This window comes from Peromyscus eremicus, unplaced genomic scaffold, assembly GCF_949786415.1.
Source record: "Peromyscus eremicus unplaced genomic scaffold, PerEre_H2_v1 PerEre#2#chr22_unloc_1, whole genome shotgun sequence".
NCBI lineage: Eukaryota > Metazoa > Chordata > Mammalia > Rodentia > Cricetidae > Peromyscus > Peromyscus eremicus.
The window spans coordinates 10,257,978-10,275,276 of NW_026734286.1; the positions used below are offsets into that span (position 1 = coordinate 10,257,978).

General features: G+C 60.7%; 1 protein-coding gene across 1 annotated transcript; it reads right to left on the reverse strand.

Annotated features, from left to right (window-relative positions):
• Positions 1–225: 225 nt before the first annotated feature.
• Positions 226–16,793, reverse strand: Map2k2 (mitogen-activated protein kinase kinase 2). The gene is made up of 11 exons (XM_059252042.1): positions 16,623–16,793; positions 14,507–14,717; positions 8,788–8,934; positions 5,536–5,613; positions 4,999–5,050; positions 4,497–4,621; positions 4,176–4,389; positions 2,861–2,925; positions 1,878–1,939; positions 1,352–1,397; positions 226–473 (listed from the first exon to the last, which is right to left on the reverse strand). Exons 1-11 carry the CDS (start codon positions 16,712–16,714, stop codon positions 363–365), a joined length of 1,203 nt encoding a protein of 400 aa, XP_059108025.1. The 5' UTR covers positions 16,715–16,793; the 3' UTR covers positions 226–362.
• Positions 16,794–17,299: the final 506 nt, after the last annotated feature.

Here is a 17,299-nt window from a genome sequence, read left to right on the forward strand (position 1 = left end):
GGGGCTCCACCCCGAGAGCAGCAGGCACTCCTGTGCGCTCGCTCGGTCAGCTCCACACAGGCCGGATCACCAGCTGTGCTCCCTGGAGCCCACTGGGGCCCAGGAGGGACCCCTGCTCCCACACCCTCTGCTGGGAAGGAGGCCTGGGGGGGGGGGGAGGCGGAGACACTGCTCCCTCCCGCCCCCTCCCTCGGCCGCGCGAGCAATGGGCCAGGAGTACAGGGGCAGCTTTCTTCTCCATTTTGTTTGGTTTTTCAAACGCATGGAAGCAGGTCCCCTGCCACAACACACAGCTTCACTGTCCCCAGAGGTGGCCACCGTGCCAACAGGGACAAGGACACGGAGCTGCCGGGCGATGGCTGTCACACTGCAGTGCGTGTGGGTGTGCTGGGCTGCTTCAGCCGCAGGGTTCGGCACAGCCAGCCTGCGAAGTCCACCTCCTCCCCCTCGGAGCGCTTGATGAAGGCGTGGTTCTGAAAGAGGCGGGGCGTCAGTCACAGCCTGGGACCCCAGCCCTGCTCAGGTGACCTGCGATGTCTTCTGTGCGGGCATCCCTGGCCTCTACCTGCTCCGAGCCACCAACTCCATCCCCAAGACTAGCTGAGGGTGTGCTTGGGCAGGCTGCCGCCTCCTTCACAGGGCAGGCTTGGGTGGGAAATAGAAGGACACAGGGGCCCATGGGCTGATCACAGAGGAGCAAGGACACCCCACTCCTCTGTCTTGAATTTCTTTTGTCATGGTTGATTTTCGAGACAGGGTTTCTCTGTGCAGCCCTGGCTGTCCTGGAACTCACTCTGTAGACCAGGCTGGCCTCGAACTCACAGAGATCCCCGTGCCTCTGCCTTCAGAGTGCTGGGATTAAAGGTGTGCGCCACCACCTAGTCGCTTTTTCTTTCTGAGACAGTCTCACGTAGTCTAGGCTAGTTTTAAACTTCTACGCAAAGACGACCTTGAAATTTGGATCTTTGTGCCTCAACTTCCTGCGTGCCAGGAAGATGTGTGTGTGCCTAGGCTGGTCTGCCCCTTTGTTGGCACGGCAGGCATGCACCCCCATGCCCAGCTATGAGGCACCGTGTCCACCTCTGCAGCGGCTAGCCTGGCTTTCCTTCTCAGGGCCTAAGAACAGACAGATGGCTCTTAAACCAGATTAGGCCTGTCTAGCAGGAGGGCTCAGCTCTGCCCCAAGTCCCACCCTGTGAGAGGAGGAGCGTGTCCAGGGCGCAGGCATACAAGAGCATTTTCATGTCACAGACAATCCCAGCCTCACAGGGGCCCAGGCCTTGGGGGCCGGGGTGGAGGTGGCCTCTGGGCAGCCCACAGGACCCCGGGCTTAGGTCACATGTCTACTCACCATCAGCATCTTCAGATCCGCCCGCTCCGCTGGGTTCTTAATGAGGCTGGCATGGGGGGGGGGGGGGAGATGCGAATGTCACTAAGTAGCTACAGCTCAGGTATTCAAAGGTGGGGGGGGAGGGGGGTGCTGCCCATCAGCAGTCCTTGATTTTTATTTTTTTGGGGGTCTTATGTAAACCAGACTGGCTTTGAACTCATTAGTAGAGGATGACTTGTCCTCCAGAGTGCTGGGATATCAGGAATGCACCCCCAGCCCCTGGGACCCCACAGCTAAATTTCTAGTGAATTAGTAATGCAGAGAGAGCCTGGCAGCCTGCCTCCTGGCCCCACTGTGCTCAGCTAACCCCTCAGATGTCCACTGGGTGGGAACTCTGGGACAGGGACGGGGCCATGCACAGGCCCCCAGCCCACAAGCCTGGCACCGAGGTATGGGGACACCGTCCGACCCCCGTTGGCACACAGTGGTCCAGGAACCCACGGCTGGAGTGTGGGGCTGTCTCACCCACCCCAGGGCCCCACCTCACCATTTATTCACAAACTCCTGGAAGTCCGAGCTGAACACGCCACTGGGCAGCTTGGGAGGCGGCTGGGGAGGACAGGGAAGGGTCACTTGGTGGCTGCAGCGATGCCGGCCACTCCCTCTCTGTGCTGGGCTCCTCCAGTTCAGCTTCTCAACACTATCAAGTAGACGGACGGGCGGGCGGGGACGCCCGCGGTACAGGCCGAGCCCTTCCTGTGAAGGGTGGCTCCGGGACTGACTTCCTGGGAGAAGCGCTGGCTGAGCAGGAGTCACCGCCAGGACAGTGGCAGCCCTGTCACGGGCTACAACCCCACCCGGGCAGTCACAGAAGGCCAGGGGGGTCCCTTGCCCCTGGGGATATGCACCCACACATGACCTTGGCCCCTTCCGGAGACCTGCTTGGATTTTTGTTGTCCCACTATCAGCAGTTCGTCCTTTTGAGTAAGGGTCTCCCACTGTAGCTAAGATTGATTTGGAAATCACTATGTGACTGAACTCAAGGCTATCCTCCTGTCTCAGCTTCTGGCACAAGGGTACTAGGTTAGAAGCAAGTCTGCCCTAGGAGCTCTCTGAACCCAAACACGAGGGCAGCATCTAACTTCCCACTGGAGGAGGCAGGGACAATGGAGGAGGGGCTGTGGGAAAATGTCACCTTCCGTGTGTGGTCCTGAGGAGATTTATAAACCGCCCTCACTGGGGGAGTCTAGGCAGCTCTTCCATGCCCTCAACCCTCTTCCGATGGAGATGGTCACAGTACTAGCCCAGGCTGGCCCACACTGACCTTGACTGAGGAGCTTCCCGCCTGAGTTCTGAGGAGCTGGGGTCACAGGCCCGCTGGCCACACCCGACTGGTTTTTACTAAGCGGGGCCTCCAGGTGCCCCAGCCCACAGCATCTGCGACGGGGCTACAGTTCCCTTCCCCAGGCAACATCCACAGTGGGCCAGCTAATTCCCTGACCAAAGTGCCCGAAGGCCAAGGGCACACACCTCATTCACGATGTAGTCCAGCAGCTCAAAGATGGCCATGGCAGGTCGGCTGTCCATCCCATGACCTACTCGGCAGGACAAAGGACAGGTAAGTGGGGGAGATACAACTTAAGAGGGTGCCCTGCCTGACCTCACCCCTGCACTCATGTAGATCTGTCCCAAGGATTACTGATCTGGCTGGGGATGCTTCCAGCCCAGTCAGCCACGGCCCCTGGCACTCTGCAGGCCTGGCGGGGGGTGGAGTGAGGGGTGGTGGTGTCTGGAGACTAAGCAAGGACAGGGAAGTGACCTTGCAGAGCAGGAGGCCCTGGTGGCCAGCAGCTGAACTGTGTGCTGTTTGCCATCCTGCCATGGGGTGCTGCTTTGGGAATTAGGCAGGGAAGGTGCTGGCTAGGGAGCTGGCCCGGTATCACCAGGAAGGGTTCAGCTGGGAGCATGCCCTGCAATCCAGTGTCAGGGTGAGCAGCCCGCATGGGGCGCAGGGCAGGAAGGGGCCCTGCCCATTAAAGACGTGAGAGTCACACACTGGCCACCGAGACATGCAGGGGCCTCCCCAGACAGTGTGCCGCACGGTCAGTGTGGACTCCCTGATAGGCAATGTCCAGAGGGGACTGGGGGCCAGGTGACAGCGTATGTGAATGTGACTTCCTTTAGGGGTGGTCAAACGTTCTAGAACCAGCTAGAACGTCCAGCCATTCTCATCTCTGGATGTGCCAACCACTGGGCGGCAGTGTCTCCAGGAAGCAAGCCTCAGTGTTTATGTCTTGTTTCAGCAGTTACAAAGACACCCACACCCCAACAAGCCGCTTAAATTCCAGCACCCAGCACTCTGCAGAGGCTCTGGCCCCACCTCAGGACTCTGTCCCTGACCCTGTGGCCAAGGCGTCCACTCCAAGGGCTGGACTGTCCACCCGGGAGCCTGGCAACTGCTCCGCACTTCCTGTGCCAGCTGAGGCCCCCGGCCCGGGGATGTCACCGGGTTGAGGGGCAGGCTGCAGGCAGTGTCTGGCTCCCTTTGCTCCCCAGCCCCCATTTACGCATTTTCCTGAGGAAATGCTGGGAAACCCAGCAGCTGGCCCAGGCCTGACCCAGAGTGGAGCTTCCGGGTCTTCAGTCGGCTGCGACAGGTGCTGCCGCCCTGACCAAAGGGCGAGACGCTCACGGCCTCCAGCTCTGTCCCCGCAGCCCAGGACCATCTGAGGACTGCTGACCACAGCATGCCCTGCTCAGGGGACAGCTGGTACAGAGAAAGGGCCAGCAGGGTGGCAGCTGGTCCCCTCCCCACCCCTCCCCAGCTAGATGCCCTGTCCCGTACCGCTGATGGGGCGTCCAGGCGGCCTGGGCCGCGGCGAGACACTATGGGGCTCTCCATCTGCACCATCGACCACAGGCCGGCCAAAGCTGGCCTCTAGTTCCTTGGCATCAGGTGGGGGGATGGGGTACCTCCCGATGGCCAGCTCCACCAGCGACAGTCCCATGCTCCAGATGTCTGACTGCACAGAGTAATGCGTGCCCTGCAGCCGCTCTGGCTGTCGGAGAGGAGACAGGAACAGAGCTGGGGATGGCAGCCACAGGACAGGGCCACACACAACCACAGACCCCACTGGGGATGTGTGCAGAGGGCCAGGAAACTCACAGACATGTAGGAGCGTGTCCCCACAAACGAGTTGGCCATGGAGTCAATCAGCTGGCCGCTCACTCCGAAGTCACACAGCTTGATCTCGCCACGAGAGTTCACCAGGATATTGGAGGGCTTCACATCTGGAGACAGGGCAGGGGTAAGGCTGTGCCTGCTGCGGCCCACCCGCGCAAGCCCGAGCACGCTCTCCTCTGTGCATGCCTGCTGCGGCCCACCCGCGCAAGCCCGAGCACGCTCTCCTCTGTGCATGCCTGCTGCGGCCCACCCGCGCAAGCCCGAGCACGCTCTCCTCTGTGCATGACCTGCTGCGGCCCACCCGCGCAAGCCCGAGCACGCTCTCCTCTGTGCATGACCTGCTGCCCTGCTGCGGCCCACCCGCGCAAGCCCGAGCACGCTTAGCTCTGTGCATGCCTGCTGCGGCCCACCCGCGCAAGCCCGAGCATGCTTAGCTCTGTGCATGCCTGCTGCGGCCCACCCGCGCAAGCCCGAGCACGCTCACCTCTGTGCATGATCTGGTGCTTCTCCCGGAGGTATGCCAGACCCCGGAGCACCTGCAGGAAGACAGCACAGGGCCCCACCGGCCTGGTCAGAGCTGGGTAGCCTCTGTGCCGACGGCACCAGCTCTAGGCTGCAATGCACCTCCCCAGCCACAGGAGGACAGTGCCATGGCAGCCGGGTGACACATCAGTCCCCAAGCCCCACACAGGCACACGGAAGCAAGCACTCGTCACTGTCTGTACTGAACGTGCAGGGCGGAGGGCAGCCGCAAACTCACTGCAATCCTCCTGCCTTGGCCCCTCAACTGTTGAGGTGACAGGTGGGTGGTAGCGGGCCTGTAATTTTTTCTGTGGTCCTAGCTGACCTGGACCTGTAGATCAAGCTACCCGTCTCCTGAATGCTGGGTGGCACACACCTCCATACCCAGCTCGGTGTCGTCATGGAGGGGCCAGCAGAGGACCCCAAGTGGACTGGGACGTGACCTGCTTAGTCTCCTAGGGAGGGGCTGCCGGTGGACAAGAGCGGCTGGCGAACTCACCGCAATGCTGACCTTCCCCAGGATGTCCTCGGGAATCCGCTTGGCCTCCTTCAGCACCTGGTCCAGTGAGCCGCCGTCCTGCAGGGTGGACACAGCTGAGCCGCTGCTTTGTCAAGAAACCCAGCAGGGCTGGGGACGGGGCTGGGGAGCGCGCTTGCCCAGCAAGTACAATGCCTTGGGTTTGGTCCTCAGCTCCAGGGGACCGGGGGTGGAAGAATGGGGGGACCCGGCCCCCAGCAGCCTTCACTTTCCACAGGTCCCAGGCGGTGTGGTCTAGGAGGTCGCAGAGCCCTGACCTCGCGTGAGGGTGACAGACTGCACCTGCCAAGAGGCAGCTCCTTGCACCAGGGACTGTGGGAAAGGTGGTGACACTCGGGCCCGTGGGCAGGAGGGCCAGGCCTGGCTCACAGCCTCTGCCTGGGGTGGGCCGCCTCTCGCCCCGGGCACGGCCCTGACTCCACTCAGCAGGTGAGGAAACACTGTCCTGACTCCAGCTGGGCCAGGACACTAGGCAGTCACCCCAGGCTGTCACACCTGTGTGCATTTCCAAACCAACACAGGAAAACAGGACTCAGAAAACGAGGTCAGAAAGGGTCCCGTGTGCTCCCGAGGCACCAGCAAGAGTGCTCGGAGGGACACACAGGGCAGTCCAGGAGACCTGGCCGTCTCTGAAGCCGCTGGATGGCACAAGTGGCCTGTCACTCCCCAGGGGGGCTGGGCCTTCCCGTGGAGCTGCCCACTGGGTGCTGGGTCACCGGAGCCCCAGGCTGTGTTCTATACAGAGACCGGGGTGACACTGGGGGCGCTAGGGAGAGGCGGGCTGCCGTCTAGTGAGGGCAGTAGGGGCCACTGCTTCCGCCAGGCCACACTGGGCCCTGCTGGGTGCTGAGGAGGGCCTGGCCTGTCTGTCGAGGCCTAACTGGCCCCTCCCCCACTGTACACCAGGATCTCCCCGAGTGTGACAGCTACACACAGCCCCAGGCATGGCTGAGAGTCCCTGGGGGTGAGCTCAGATGGTCACACTGTACCCGGGCGAGATGGAGGCTGCAGATGCTGCCTGCCCGTCCCCGCGTGTGCCTCCAGTGCTTAGGGACTGCCACCATCACAGTGTTGTGGGATATTGGTTCACTACGGAGGGACGTGCTGCACTGGTCACTACGGAGGGACGTGCTGACTGGGTCCCTATGGAGGGACGTGCTGACTGGTCTGTGATGCAGCACACTTGTTTAACTCTGTAAAGACGTGTTGCTGTGTTACCTCGCCTGTCTAAGGCACCTGACTGGTCTAATAAAAAGCTGAATGACCAACAGCGAGGGAGGAGGTAAAGGCGGGACTTCCAGGGAGGAGAGTAAGTAGGAGGAGGAATTTGGGCTGGGGGGGGGGAGTGGAGACACCAGGGGCCAGCCAGCCAGACACAGAGCAGGACATACAGAATCAAGGTGAAAAGCCTCGCTGCACAATGTAGATGAAGAGAAACAGGTTAAAGTGAGTTAAAAGAGTGAGTGGGACAAGGCCAAGCTAGGCCGAGCACTCACAATTAATATTAAGTCTCCCTGTCTGTATTTGGGAGCTGGTTGGCAGCACAAAGAAAATTCCCACTACAGCACCGAGAGCATCCCCTACTTTCTCGTCAGAGACTCCGACACAGACAGACTGATGAGCCTCAGAGTCTCCTGCCTCCCTTGACATGGGGTCCCACGGCCCTCCCTGTGCAGTGTAAGACCCCAGCAGGTCCCTAGCAGGTGCCACAGATGACACACATCAGAGGCTTCTCCTCTACGTGACAAGTGGGTCTTCAGCGTGGTGCTGGGAAGGTGGCCGGGCCCCTGAGGTGGTCCTGAGGGGAGTATGGCCTTGGATGGGATGGCAGGACCCCAGCTTCCTCCTCCCCTTTTCCTTGGTTTCCAGGTATGGGGTGAGCAGCTCTGCCCCACTGGGCAGACAACATTCCAGCTGGGGCTGGAACATTCCAGATCAGAGACAAGAGCTCTATGCACACAAGCTTGTGGGTGGAGACCAGAGGTCCTGTTAGCCCAAGGCCAGGCCACGGCACACGGACACAGCTAGGCCTGGGTGTCATCTTGCCCTCCCCAAGGTCTTGCTGAAGTGGGCCACCATAGCTGCGCCAGAGGCCAAGCCGCACCCTCCTCCCGAGTGACAGGTTCTGAGGAGGGGGAGGGGCCACTAATCCAGCTGAGGACAGCTCACTGCTGCAGGTCTCTCTGACTATACCCTGGGGAGCCAAACAGTTTCTGTGGCGCCTCTGTAGACAACGGCGGGTGGACCGGGACCGGGACCAGCCAAATGGCTGCCCAACACCACCCCCGAGGGCTAGTGTTTCTCCCAGGACACACCCATGGCAGGTGATCTACGGTTTAGAACCAAATTCCTCTGCAGGAGGGGCAGAGCGGGCCTTTTGCTTTGAGACGGCCTGTGTGGGCCTGTACTCCTGTGTACCGCCGCTGCCTCCCTGGTACTGGGATGGTGGACTAACACCGCCTGGCTCAGTTATGTTTTGTTCAGAGATAGAGCCTTGCTCCGTAGCTCAAGCTGGCCTCAAATTCAGGGCAATCCTCCTGCCTCTGGGAGCCTCCTGTACCGACACTGTTGCCCGGTGTGGGGGGTACCTGCAGACTGGGAGCACTCCTGTAGCAAAGCCTAGCTGGGCTGCGGCAATGAGTCAAGTTCCTTGACACACAGGAGAAACCCCTTCCTACAGGGGACCAGGAGGCCTTCGACCCAACAGTCACACTGGGAAGGGAGAGGAGAAGGCCACACACCAGAGTGAGCTCACCCAAGGCAAGCAGGGTAGGTTCCAGGGAGGGGCAGAGCCGAGGCCAGCTGAGAGGGGGCTCCCAAGGGCTGGGGGGTGCATCTTGCTCACTTCCACTTCCTGCTTCCCATACAAACCGGTCCCCAGGTCTGTGTACTGGCAAGGCGCAGCTGAGGACCACAGCAGCCGCCAACTCCCGCAGGGGAGTCTCAGGGGGCTGGTGCCTGGCCAGCCACTCTCCCTGCTGTTATCTAGAGAGTGAGGTTCGGGGCTCCTATCTGAAGCGGGGGGCCCACGCGCCTGGGTGCATTCTCCCCACCCTAGAGATCGGCAAACAGCTACTGGAGCAGGAACCCACTTGCCAGTGAGCCAGTGCTAGTGTGGGAGCACACTAGTGTGGGAGCACACTGGTGTGGGAGCACACTGGTGTGGGAGCACACTGGGCGGTGCAGCGGTGGGAGGGTGGCGGGAGCCCTCACCATGTGCTCCATGCAGATGCTGATCTCGCCGTCGCTGTAGAAGGCCCCGTAGAAGCCCACGATGTAGGGGGAGTTGCACTCGTGCAGCACCTGCAGCTCCCGGATGATCTGGTTCCGCACGGCTGGCTTGATCTCCAGGTGGATCAGCTGCGGGGGGAGGGGGCTGCTCAGGGGGGGAGGGGCGCTCTGGCCACCGAGCCCCCCACAGACCAAACCCTGGGCGTGTGCCCGTGAGAGGGAAGACACCACCCACATGGCCTCTCCGAGTGCCCACCGGGTCCCCAGATGGACGGCAGGCACACAGCATGCTTGCCCACGCGGGAATATCATTCACCATGATCAGGGGGACAGCTGACCCACAATGTGGAGGGACCTCGAGGACACACCGTGTGAGACTCCACAGGAAATGCCTAAACAGGCCAATCCCAAAGGGGCAGTGGGTCTGTAGGAGCCAGAGAGGGTTAGGGGGACGGCTCGAGGGATGCAGTGTTCTAGTCTGCAAGTGAAACTGGCCTAGAATGAAGATTTCAAAAAGGGAAAGTAGGCCGGGCGGTGGTGGTGCACACCTTTAATCCCAGCACTCAGGAGGCAGAGGCAGGAGGATCTCTGTGAGTTCGAGACCAGCCTGGTCTACAGAGTGAGTTCCAGGACAGGCACCAAAACTACACAGAGAAACCCTGTCTCAGTAAAACAAACAAACAAAAAAAACCAAAAGAGGGAAGTCGCCGTTCTACTCTTGTGAGGAGAAAGATGCACCATGCTCATGTGAACTACACATCAACCACGACGTTTAACAAAGCTACGCCATGCACCCAGGCAACAGCAGCACCCCATCTTCCTCCAGGCCCGCCAGTCCCAGAGCAAGGCCTCAGTGATCACTCAGTACTCTAAGCTCTGCCCAGAGGCTAGTGGCACTCAGCCTCTCCCCATCCTCCCAGAGAGGAGTCCACACAGAAGAGATGCTATGAGGAAGGAGCCAGAGTCCACAAGCCTGGAACGCCCCGTGGGGAGCAGCCACGGCCAGGCCTGTTGGAGCCACACAGGCCAGGTGTCCCCACCAGAAGCTGGTGTGGCTAGGCAGGAAGCACAGGTAGAACCGGCAAGGCAGGCCTAGGGTCCGTGGGCCCCCAGGTCCACAGCACATCCCACGGTCCACGAGGCAGGCTCTGGCTCACACCCAGAACCAGGAAAAACAAAATGAGGCGCAACACTACTCCACTGCTGGCCATGGGCATGTGGGCTGCCTGGAGACAGAGGAAGTCTCTGCATGGACAAGGCAGGGGTCAGAGGTTGGGGAGAGATGGGCTGAGGTGGGAATGCCTGCTGGGGACCCACAAAGAAACTGCAGCCAGGTGTCTGTCACTGGTGTGGCTAGTGGACAGGAAGGGTGGTCAGGGCAGGCTAGGGAGGTCTTTTCACAAGGGCACAAAAAGCCACCCAGGGAAGGGTACTGGGCATGAAGCACCAGCTGAGCTCAGGACAGGTGAGGGTGATTCTGGCCATGGCCATAGCTGAGATGCGTAGGAAGTGACCCTGTGGCCTCCTGGTCCCTGTAGGTCCTGCAAAGATCCGTATACCAGGCCTGACCCCACCGTTAGTCCTGAACCAGGGTGCCCAGCACCGCCCCACCATCCATCTCGGCAGGCCAAAGGAATGCGTCCTGATGCTCCTTCCTCCCCGGGGACACGCAGTGTGGGCACCCCAGCACAGGCTCACAAACCAAAAAGGGTCTGATTCGGGGGGCACCTGCATCCGGGGACTTGCTCCAAATGGCCACTCGGGCAGAGCCTGCTGCTCACGAGCACTGTTTCATTGGAAACCAACAATCTACTCACTTGTGTTCAAAACCACCAAACAGGCTCAGAGATGGCTCAGTGGTTAGGAGCACCTGCAGCTCTTGCAGGGGACCTGAGCTGTGTTTCCGGCACCCCATGCAGCTGCTCACAACCACATGGAACTCTACCTGCAGAGGAGGCAGTGCCCGCTTCTTGCCTCTGGGCACCCACAGACACACTTTGTATGGTTGGTTTTGTTTTGTTTTGTTTTTTTAAAGTTAAAACCATGCCGGGCTTGGTGCCGCACACCTTCAATCCTGGCTCTTAGGAGGCAGAGGCAGGCAGATCTCTGAGTTCAAGGCCAGCCTGGTCTACAGAGTGAGATCCAGGACAACCAGGACTACACAGAGAAACCCTATCTCGAAGAGCCAAAATAAATAAAACCACAAAATGGAAGCCCAGAGTGGGACACACACCTGAGGCTGAGGCAGGGGGAGGGAGAGTGAGAAGTCCAGGCCGGCCTGAGCAACAGAGCAAGATCTTTGCCAGCCTGGCTCAATGGCACACACCTTTAATGCCAGCACTCAGGAAGCAGAGGCAGGTGGATCTTCGTTGAGTTTGAGGCCAGCCTGGTCTACACAGCAAGTTCTAAAATAACCACAGCTACATAGTGAGATCCTGTCTCAAAAGACAAAAAGAAAAGATCTTCCCTCAAAAGCACACTAAGCCAAACCACAACAGAGAACAGGTAGTAGAGATGGCATTTCACACAAAGGATGAGCATCCCTCATCTGGGAACCACAAACATTCCCAAACCCCAAATGCTCAAGTGGGCCTAGGACAGCAGCCCAGGCTAGTCCGGGCCTCCTCAGGGCCTGCTCCCATGCTTCCCTGACTCAGCTCACCCCACAACCACTCGGTCCAACCAACAACTGTGGTAAGCCCACGCCTTCTGCCTCAGCCCCAGGAACTCCAAGGGTTTGGACACGGGCCTCTCTTGGTGCTCACGTGACACGGACCTGTGGGGGTCCAGGTCCACTCTGAGAACCTTGGGCAAGCTAGAAGCGAATGCACAGCAGAGACCCAGAGCGCATCAGGCCTTCCGAGTCAGGCAGGGCTGCAGATGGGGGAGGCTCTCCATCACACGGTGCCTCGGATACAATTACTCTGATGCCTGTGGGACATCAGAGGTACTGAGGCGGAGGAGGACACACCAAGGGGAAGGACAGTGCGGTGAGCTCCCACAGGCATGCCAACCACCCTGGGAGAAGCTGGGGACACGTGTTACCACCTCCATCTTGCCCACTGATGTCCAGATCCCAATAGCATCCACTGCCACTGCTGAACGGGCAAGCCAGGACCGGGGCTGCTTCCCAGCGCCGGGTGGCTGCTGAGCGAAGCCAGCAACGACTAGGAGGTAAGGATGACGACACGCTGAGCTCCTGGCACACCCACAGCAGTCGGTACTCTGGAACCATGGGAGCATGGAGTACACCGGGAGCCAGCCAGGGCAACTGGGAAGGACATCTCTGGTCCAGGCTGAGCCTGGAGGAGGGACTCCCAAGGCCGACACCCATCCACCTGATCCAGAAACTTCTCTGCCACCTCCTTAGTCCTGCAGGGTGGGGAACAGCAGCCTAGGGGCTGTTCGGTTGGCAATGTGTTGTCCTGGCCGGTCGGCCCACGTGACTCTGGCAATCTGAATTCATCACAGCCATCTTGTTCAGCTTGAACACAGCCCTGGACACTCAGATCTCTGCTGCCCCAGAAGTTTCCCAGAGAACCTGAGTCTGCGTGAAAACACCTGAACTGCCCCCAGTACAGACATAACAGTAGGTGTCTATGTGTCCCCTGCTGACTGTGGGGCCAGCCCTTGAGCAAGGCCATCCTCCTCCATCAGGGAGATGTAGAGATGGGATGCAAGGGTTGGACGTCACTTCTTCTGTGACCAGAGCAGAGAGCAGGCAAGATGGGCAGGGTCTACAGTGCAAGAGATTCAGCAGGCTTTACCTCTGACAAATGTAGCAGGCGGTCCAGAGCCTGGCCCACGGAGCATGGACGTTTCCAAGGGCATGCCATCCTAACGCAACCCCCGCCTTGCTCTCAGTGAGCCACGAACCTGTGGCCGACTCCCAACCACCACACATACACACCGGCTCTGCACATGCTGCCCTTGCCAGGGAGTAGTTGGCACGGAGACGTGGCCTCTGGGTCACACAAGCTTCGGGTAGAAAAGGCACTTGCCATGGAGAAGCAGCTTCCAGCTCAGGTGTGTTACAGCCCACTTGAGTCCTGCTGACCCTGCCCGGCTCAAGCCACAAAGGGCCTGGGACTGGAGGTCAAGGATGTCACTGGACCAGCCACAAAAGCAAAACTGGAGTGTGCAGACGTGTTGGGCCTTCTGTACGGTCCACCACGGCAGATAACCACACGTGGCAGAGCTGGCCAAGGCGGCGGTGTGGACAGTTCTCCAAGTAGCTCCATACAGGGGTGACGACCTGAATCCAGATGTCCGCCGAGGCTCAGCTCCCCCACGCTCTCCACCTCTCATGCGGCCAGCATGTCAGGGAGCTCCTGGGTTCCCACAATGACCCAGGCCCCCTCCGCAGGGTCCCCTGCTGCCCTGTGGGCCACAGTTCTCTGTACAAGGCAGGTAGAGATTCCAGGGTGCAGCGACACACTCTTTTTTTTTTTTTTTTTTTTTTAGTTTTCCGAGACAGGGTTTCTCTGTGTAGCCTTGCACCTTTCCTGGAACTCACTTGGTAGTCCAGGCTGGCCTCGAACTCACAGAGATCCGCCTGGCTCTGCCTCCCGAGTGCTGGGATTAAAGGCGTGCGCCACCACTGCCCGGCACAGCGACACACTCTTGACAGGAGACCCTGGGCAGGAAGATGTGGTGCCCTGTGCTCCACAGCGCACTCAAGACTTCTGGAAACACCAAGTGTGCCTACACACCAGCTCCCGGTGTGCGGGTGTCGCCACCGGCTGTATCCTCACCTTTCCACACCTCAAGGGGACTCTCACCCGCAGACAGGCAGTGAGGACAGCTCGGCCCCTTGCACCTCACTGGCCAAAGCCCTGGGGCCCGGCGTGCTCACGCACCAGCCTCCTTGTGGCCCAAATGACGTCTGCGAAGCCGAGGCTGTGGGCTTTCAAATCAAGAACAGCAGGTGACAGGACCGTGACAGGGTGGGCCTCATCCAACCAGCAGGAAGTGGAAAGCAGGGAAGCTGCTCCAAAGGGGCCTTCGGGGCTCTCCTGAGGCTCCAGCGTGGAGGCACACCCATCGTCACACGCACCGGCTCCTTCTCAGCGGTCAGCGCTTGCCTGGCGTACTGAGGCCTGGGTTAATCCCCAGAACTGCTCCAAAGGGAACCAATCCTGCTGCTGTGTGCATGTGCACGCCTGGCAGTCCCGATTCTCTGGAGACCAGACTGACGGACTTGTTTAGTTTTCCATGCAGGGTCTTATGTGGCCCAGGCTGGCCTGGAACTCCGAATGCAGCTGAAGATGGCTTTGCACTCTTGATCCTCCTGGGACAACCAGCATGCACCACATGCCTGGCTTACGTGGTGCCAGGGATGGAACCTACCTCTGCCCACTGAGCCAAGGCTACCCCACAGACCATCCCAGAGTAACAGACACGCAAACTCCATGTGTGGCCTTGTTCTAGCTATCGGTGAGTAGTTCACAGTCCAGTCCTGGCAACAGTTTTGTCTTGGATGAGGAAGAACCTGGGGCTGGTACATGCTAGGCCAGCACTCCCCAATACACCACATCCCCAGCCCCAGAATCTGGCAGGAGCGGGAAATCTCCGTGAGCTGCAGCCTAGTCTACAAAGCAAGTTCTGAGTCAGCCAGGGCTGCACAGTGAGATCCCGCTCCAGCATCACACGGTAGACAAGAAGCTGAGGACAGCTCGGATGCCCGCCCTGACCGCCTTACCTTTCTGGCCATGATGAGGCCTGACGGCCTGTGCTGGGCCTTAGTGACCACACCGCCATTGCCAGCGCCCAGCTCTGAGATCCTCTCAAAGTCGTCGTCCTTGAGTTCGCCAACCTTGGCCTTCTGAGTAAGAAAAGCCTCCAGCCGCTTCCTCTGCTGCTCATCCAAGTCCAGCTCCTCCAGCTTCTTCTGCAGGTCCACCAGGTTCGCCCTGCAGAGCCCCAGGAGCAGAGGGTGAGCCAAGGACCCAACCCCCAGCCTGCACTCCAGGATCCCCAGGTATGGAGGACCGTGACAAGCTGCGCCAGAGAACCCAGGATACCTCCAGACCACACAAGGAGGCCGAGGAGCCAGAGGCCAGGTGTGCCAAGGCCTAGGCCAGGACCTGGTCTTTGCGGAGAGAATTTCAAGTAGCTGTGCAGCCCAGCACAGGCCTGAGAGGGAGGAGCCTGTAGTGGCACAGCCGTCTGTGATTTAACTCTGTGTGTGATTATGCTCATCACACCTGAGGCCTCCCACACACCAGCAGGACCTCTGCCAACCCCTCACTGGGGGATTCTGGGCAGGGGCTCTATCTTTTAGGATGGGATCTAAAAGTTACCCAGACTGCCCCTCAACTCAGTCCGTAGCCTAGGCTGGCTAGGTGATCTTCCTGCCTCAGCCTCATGGGCTTGGCTTTTACAATTAAGAAATCTGTTGCCAGCCGAGTGGCAGTGGCGCACGCCTTTAATCCCAGCACTCGGGAGGCAGAGGCAGGCGGGCAGATCTCTGTTGAGTTTGAGGCCAGCCTGGTCTACAGAGTGAGTTCCAGAACAGGCACCAAAGCTACACAGAGAAACCCTGTGGGGGGGGGGGGGCGGAATGACAAAAAAAATCTGTTCCCACCACTCTCGTTCACCCATGGGGAAGTGAGACCCTCCAACAAGCCATCCACCCATCCCACCCTGTTTTCTCACACACTGCGAGCCCCCAAGGATGGGAATATACTGATCACCCTCACTAGACCCCAGGCCGCACTGCAGCCCTTGGAGTACCTCAGCGCCTTCAGGCTGCTCCTCTGTCCTTGACCTCCCGTGACCCCCAATGGTTGCTTTACCCCATCAGCTTTGGCTAGCACAATACAACCTCCTGTACTACACCACCTCTCTGGGTGACGCAGCCTCACTGTGGGGTCGGGTCTCCCAGGCACTCTCTCCACACCTCAGGTACCCCTCATGTCATTACTGACTTCCAGACCGGAAACCTTCCACACCTTTTCCTAGAACAGCACCCCAGGGCATCTTTATACGCTGTGGGGTCCCTCAACATCTACCCTATTTCTCAGGTAACCCCACCAACCTGACTTGGCCCTGACTCTACGGTTCTGTGGGGAGTCCTTCCATCTCACTGATATTCCCAGAGAGGGGTGCCTCACCCAGGCTCGCCTTCCAGAGGACTCCTGGTCTGGTGTCACAGGGACCCTTCCCCTGCCCTACCTGGGACACCTCTCTCACGTCTGGACGTCCAGCGTTCCCCTCCCTCTCCTCCCGGGAAACCTTGATACCCAACCTTACGTGATGAGCCCTCCCTCAACCTGGCCCGCTCTCAGGAATGTCCTGTGCCCACCTCCACCCCACAGACCCCTCGTCCCACCCCACCAGTGAGCCCGATGGCCATGCCCACCTCCCAGGACACCGCCCACGCCCCCCTCCGGCCCCCCTCCAAGCCAGGGCGGCCTCCCCACCTCCCAGTGCAAGGACTGCACGTCTGTCTCCTGGACTTCAGCCAGTCACTGCAGGCTGCACTCACCTCATGTGCCTGGGCTACCCCGTCCTCTGTGTCCTCTGTCCCCGCTAACCGTACCCCTCTCCTCCAGAGCCGGGATGTCACGGCCACGCCCACTCCAGCTCAGGCCCCGCCCCTCCGCGCTCACAGGCCGCTGGGCTAGCCTTCGGCCTCGCCCCTCTCCCCTCGAACAGCTGTCCACCTGTACACACCTCACCTCTCCGGCCCCGCCCTCCCACCCGGCTTTGTTCGAGTCCCCCCAAGGCCACGCCCCTCTCCCCCTCAGTTTCCCCCTTAGACCCCGCCCCTCGCCCCAGGCCCCGCCCCCTGGCCCGAGGCCCCGCCCACTCACTCGGAGGCGCCCTCGCTGGTGGGGGACGGGCCCTCGGCGATGGCGGGGTTGATGGTGAGCGCCGGCAGCACCGGCTTCCTCCGGGCCAGCATCGGGGCTCCGCGGCCGGCGGCGGCGCCTCAGCCGGGGCCCATAGGGGGCGGCGCGACGCGGGCCCGGGGCTGCGGCCTAGGCCGGGCGGGCGGCGGAAGGCGGCCGAGCCCGGGGCGCCGGGGTGAGCAGACGGCCGCCGCCGCCGAAGCCGAGCGCAGTCGACGCCGCAGCGCAGCCGGGAGGCCGGGGAGCAGGGGGCGGCCACGAGATCGCGGGCCGGGTTCTCGCGAGAATTTTCCCCGCGAGGCCCCGCCCCCCCTCCCCGCGAAGGAGCATGCGTGCTGTGGCGCCCTGTAGGGGACAGGACGGAGGCGGAAGCTGGGCTACGTCGGCCGCATGTGCGAGCGGCCGGCTCCCACGCTCGGCGGCGCATGCGTCGCAGGTGCGGGGCGGGCTTAGGAGCGCTGACGGACAGGCTGCCCGGCGGGGGCCGATCCCGCGCCAGGGTGTGGGTGCAGGGAGTGCGCGGCGGGAACGTTCCGGACCTCGTGCGTGCCAGCCGCGTCCGTCACGTCTTTTTCCCCGGACTTGGCCTCCCAGTCACCGTGGGGTTGAGGCTAGCCCTCGACTCCAGACCCTCCTCC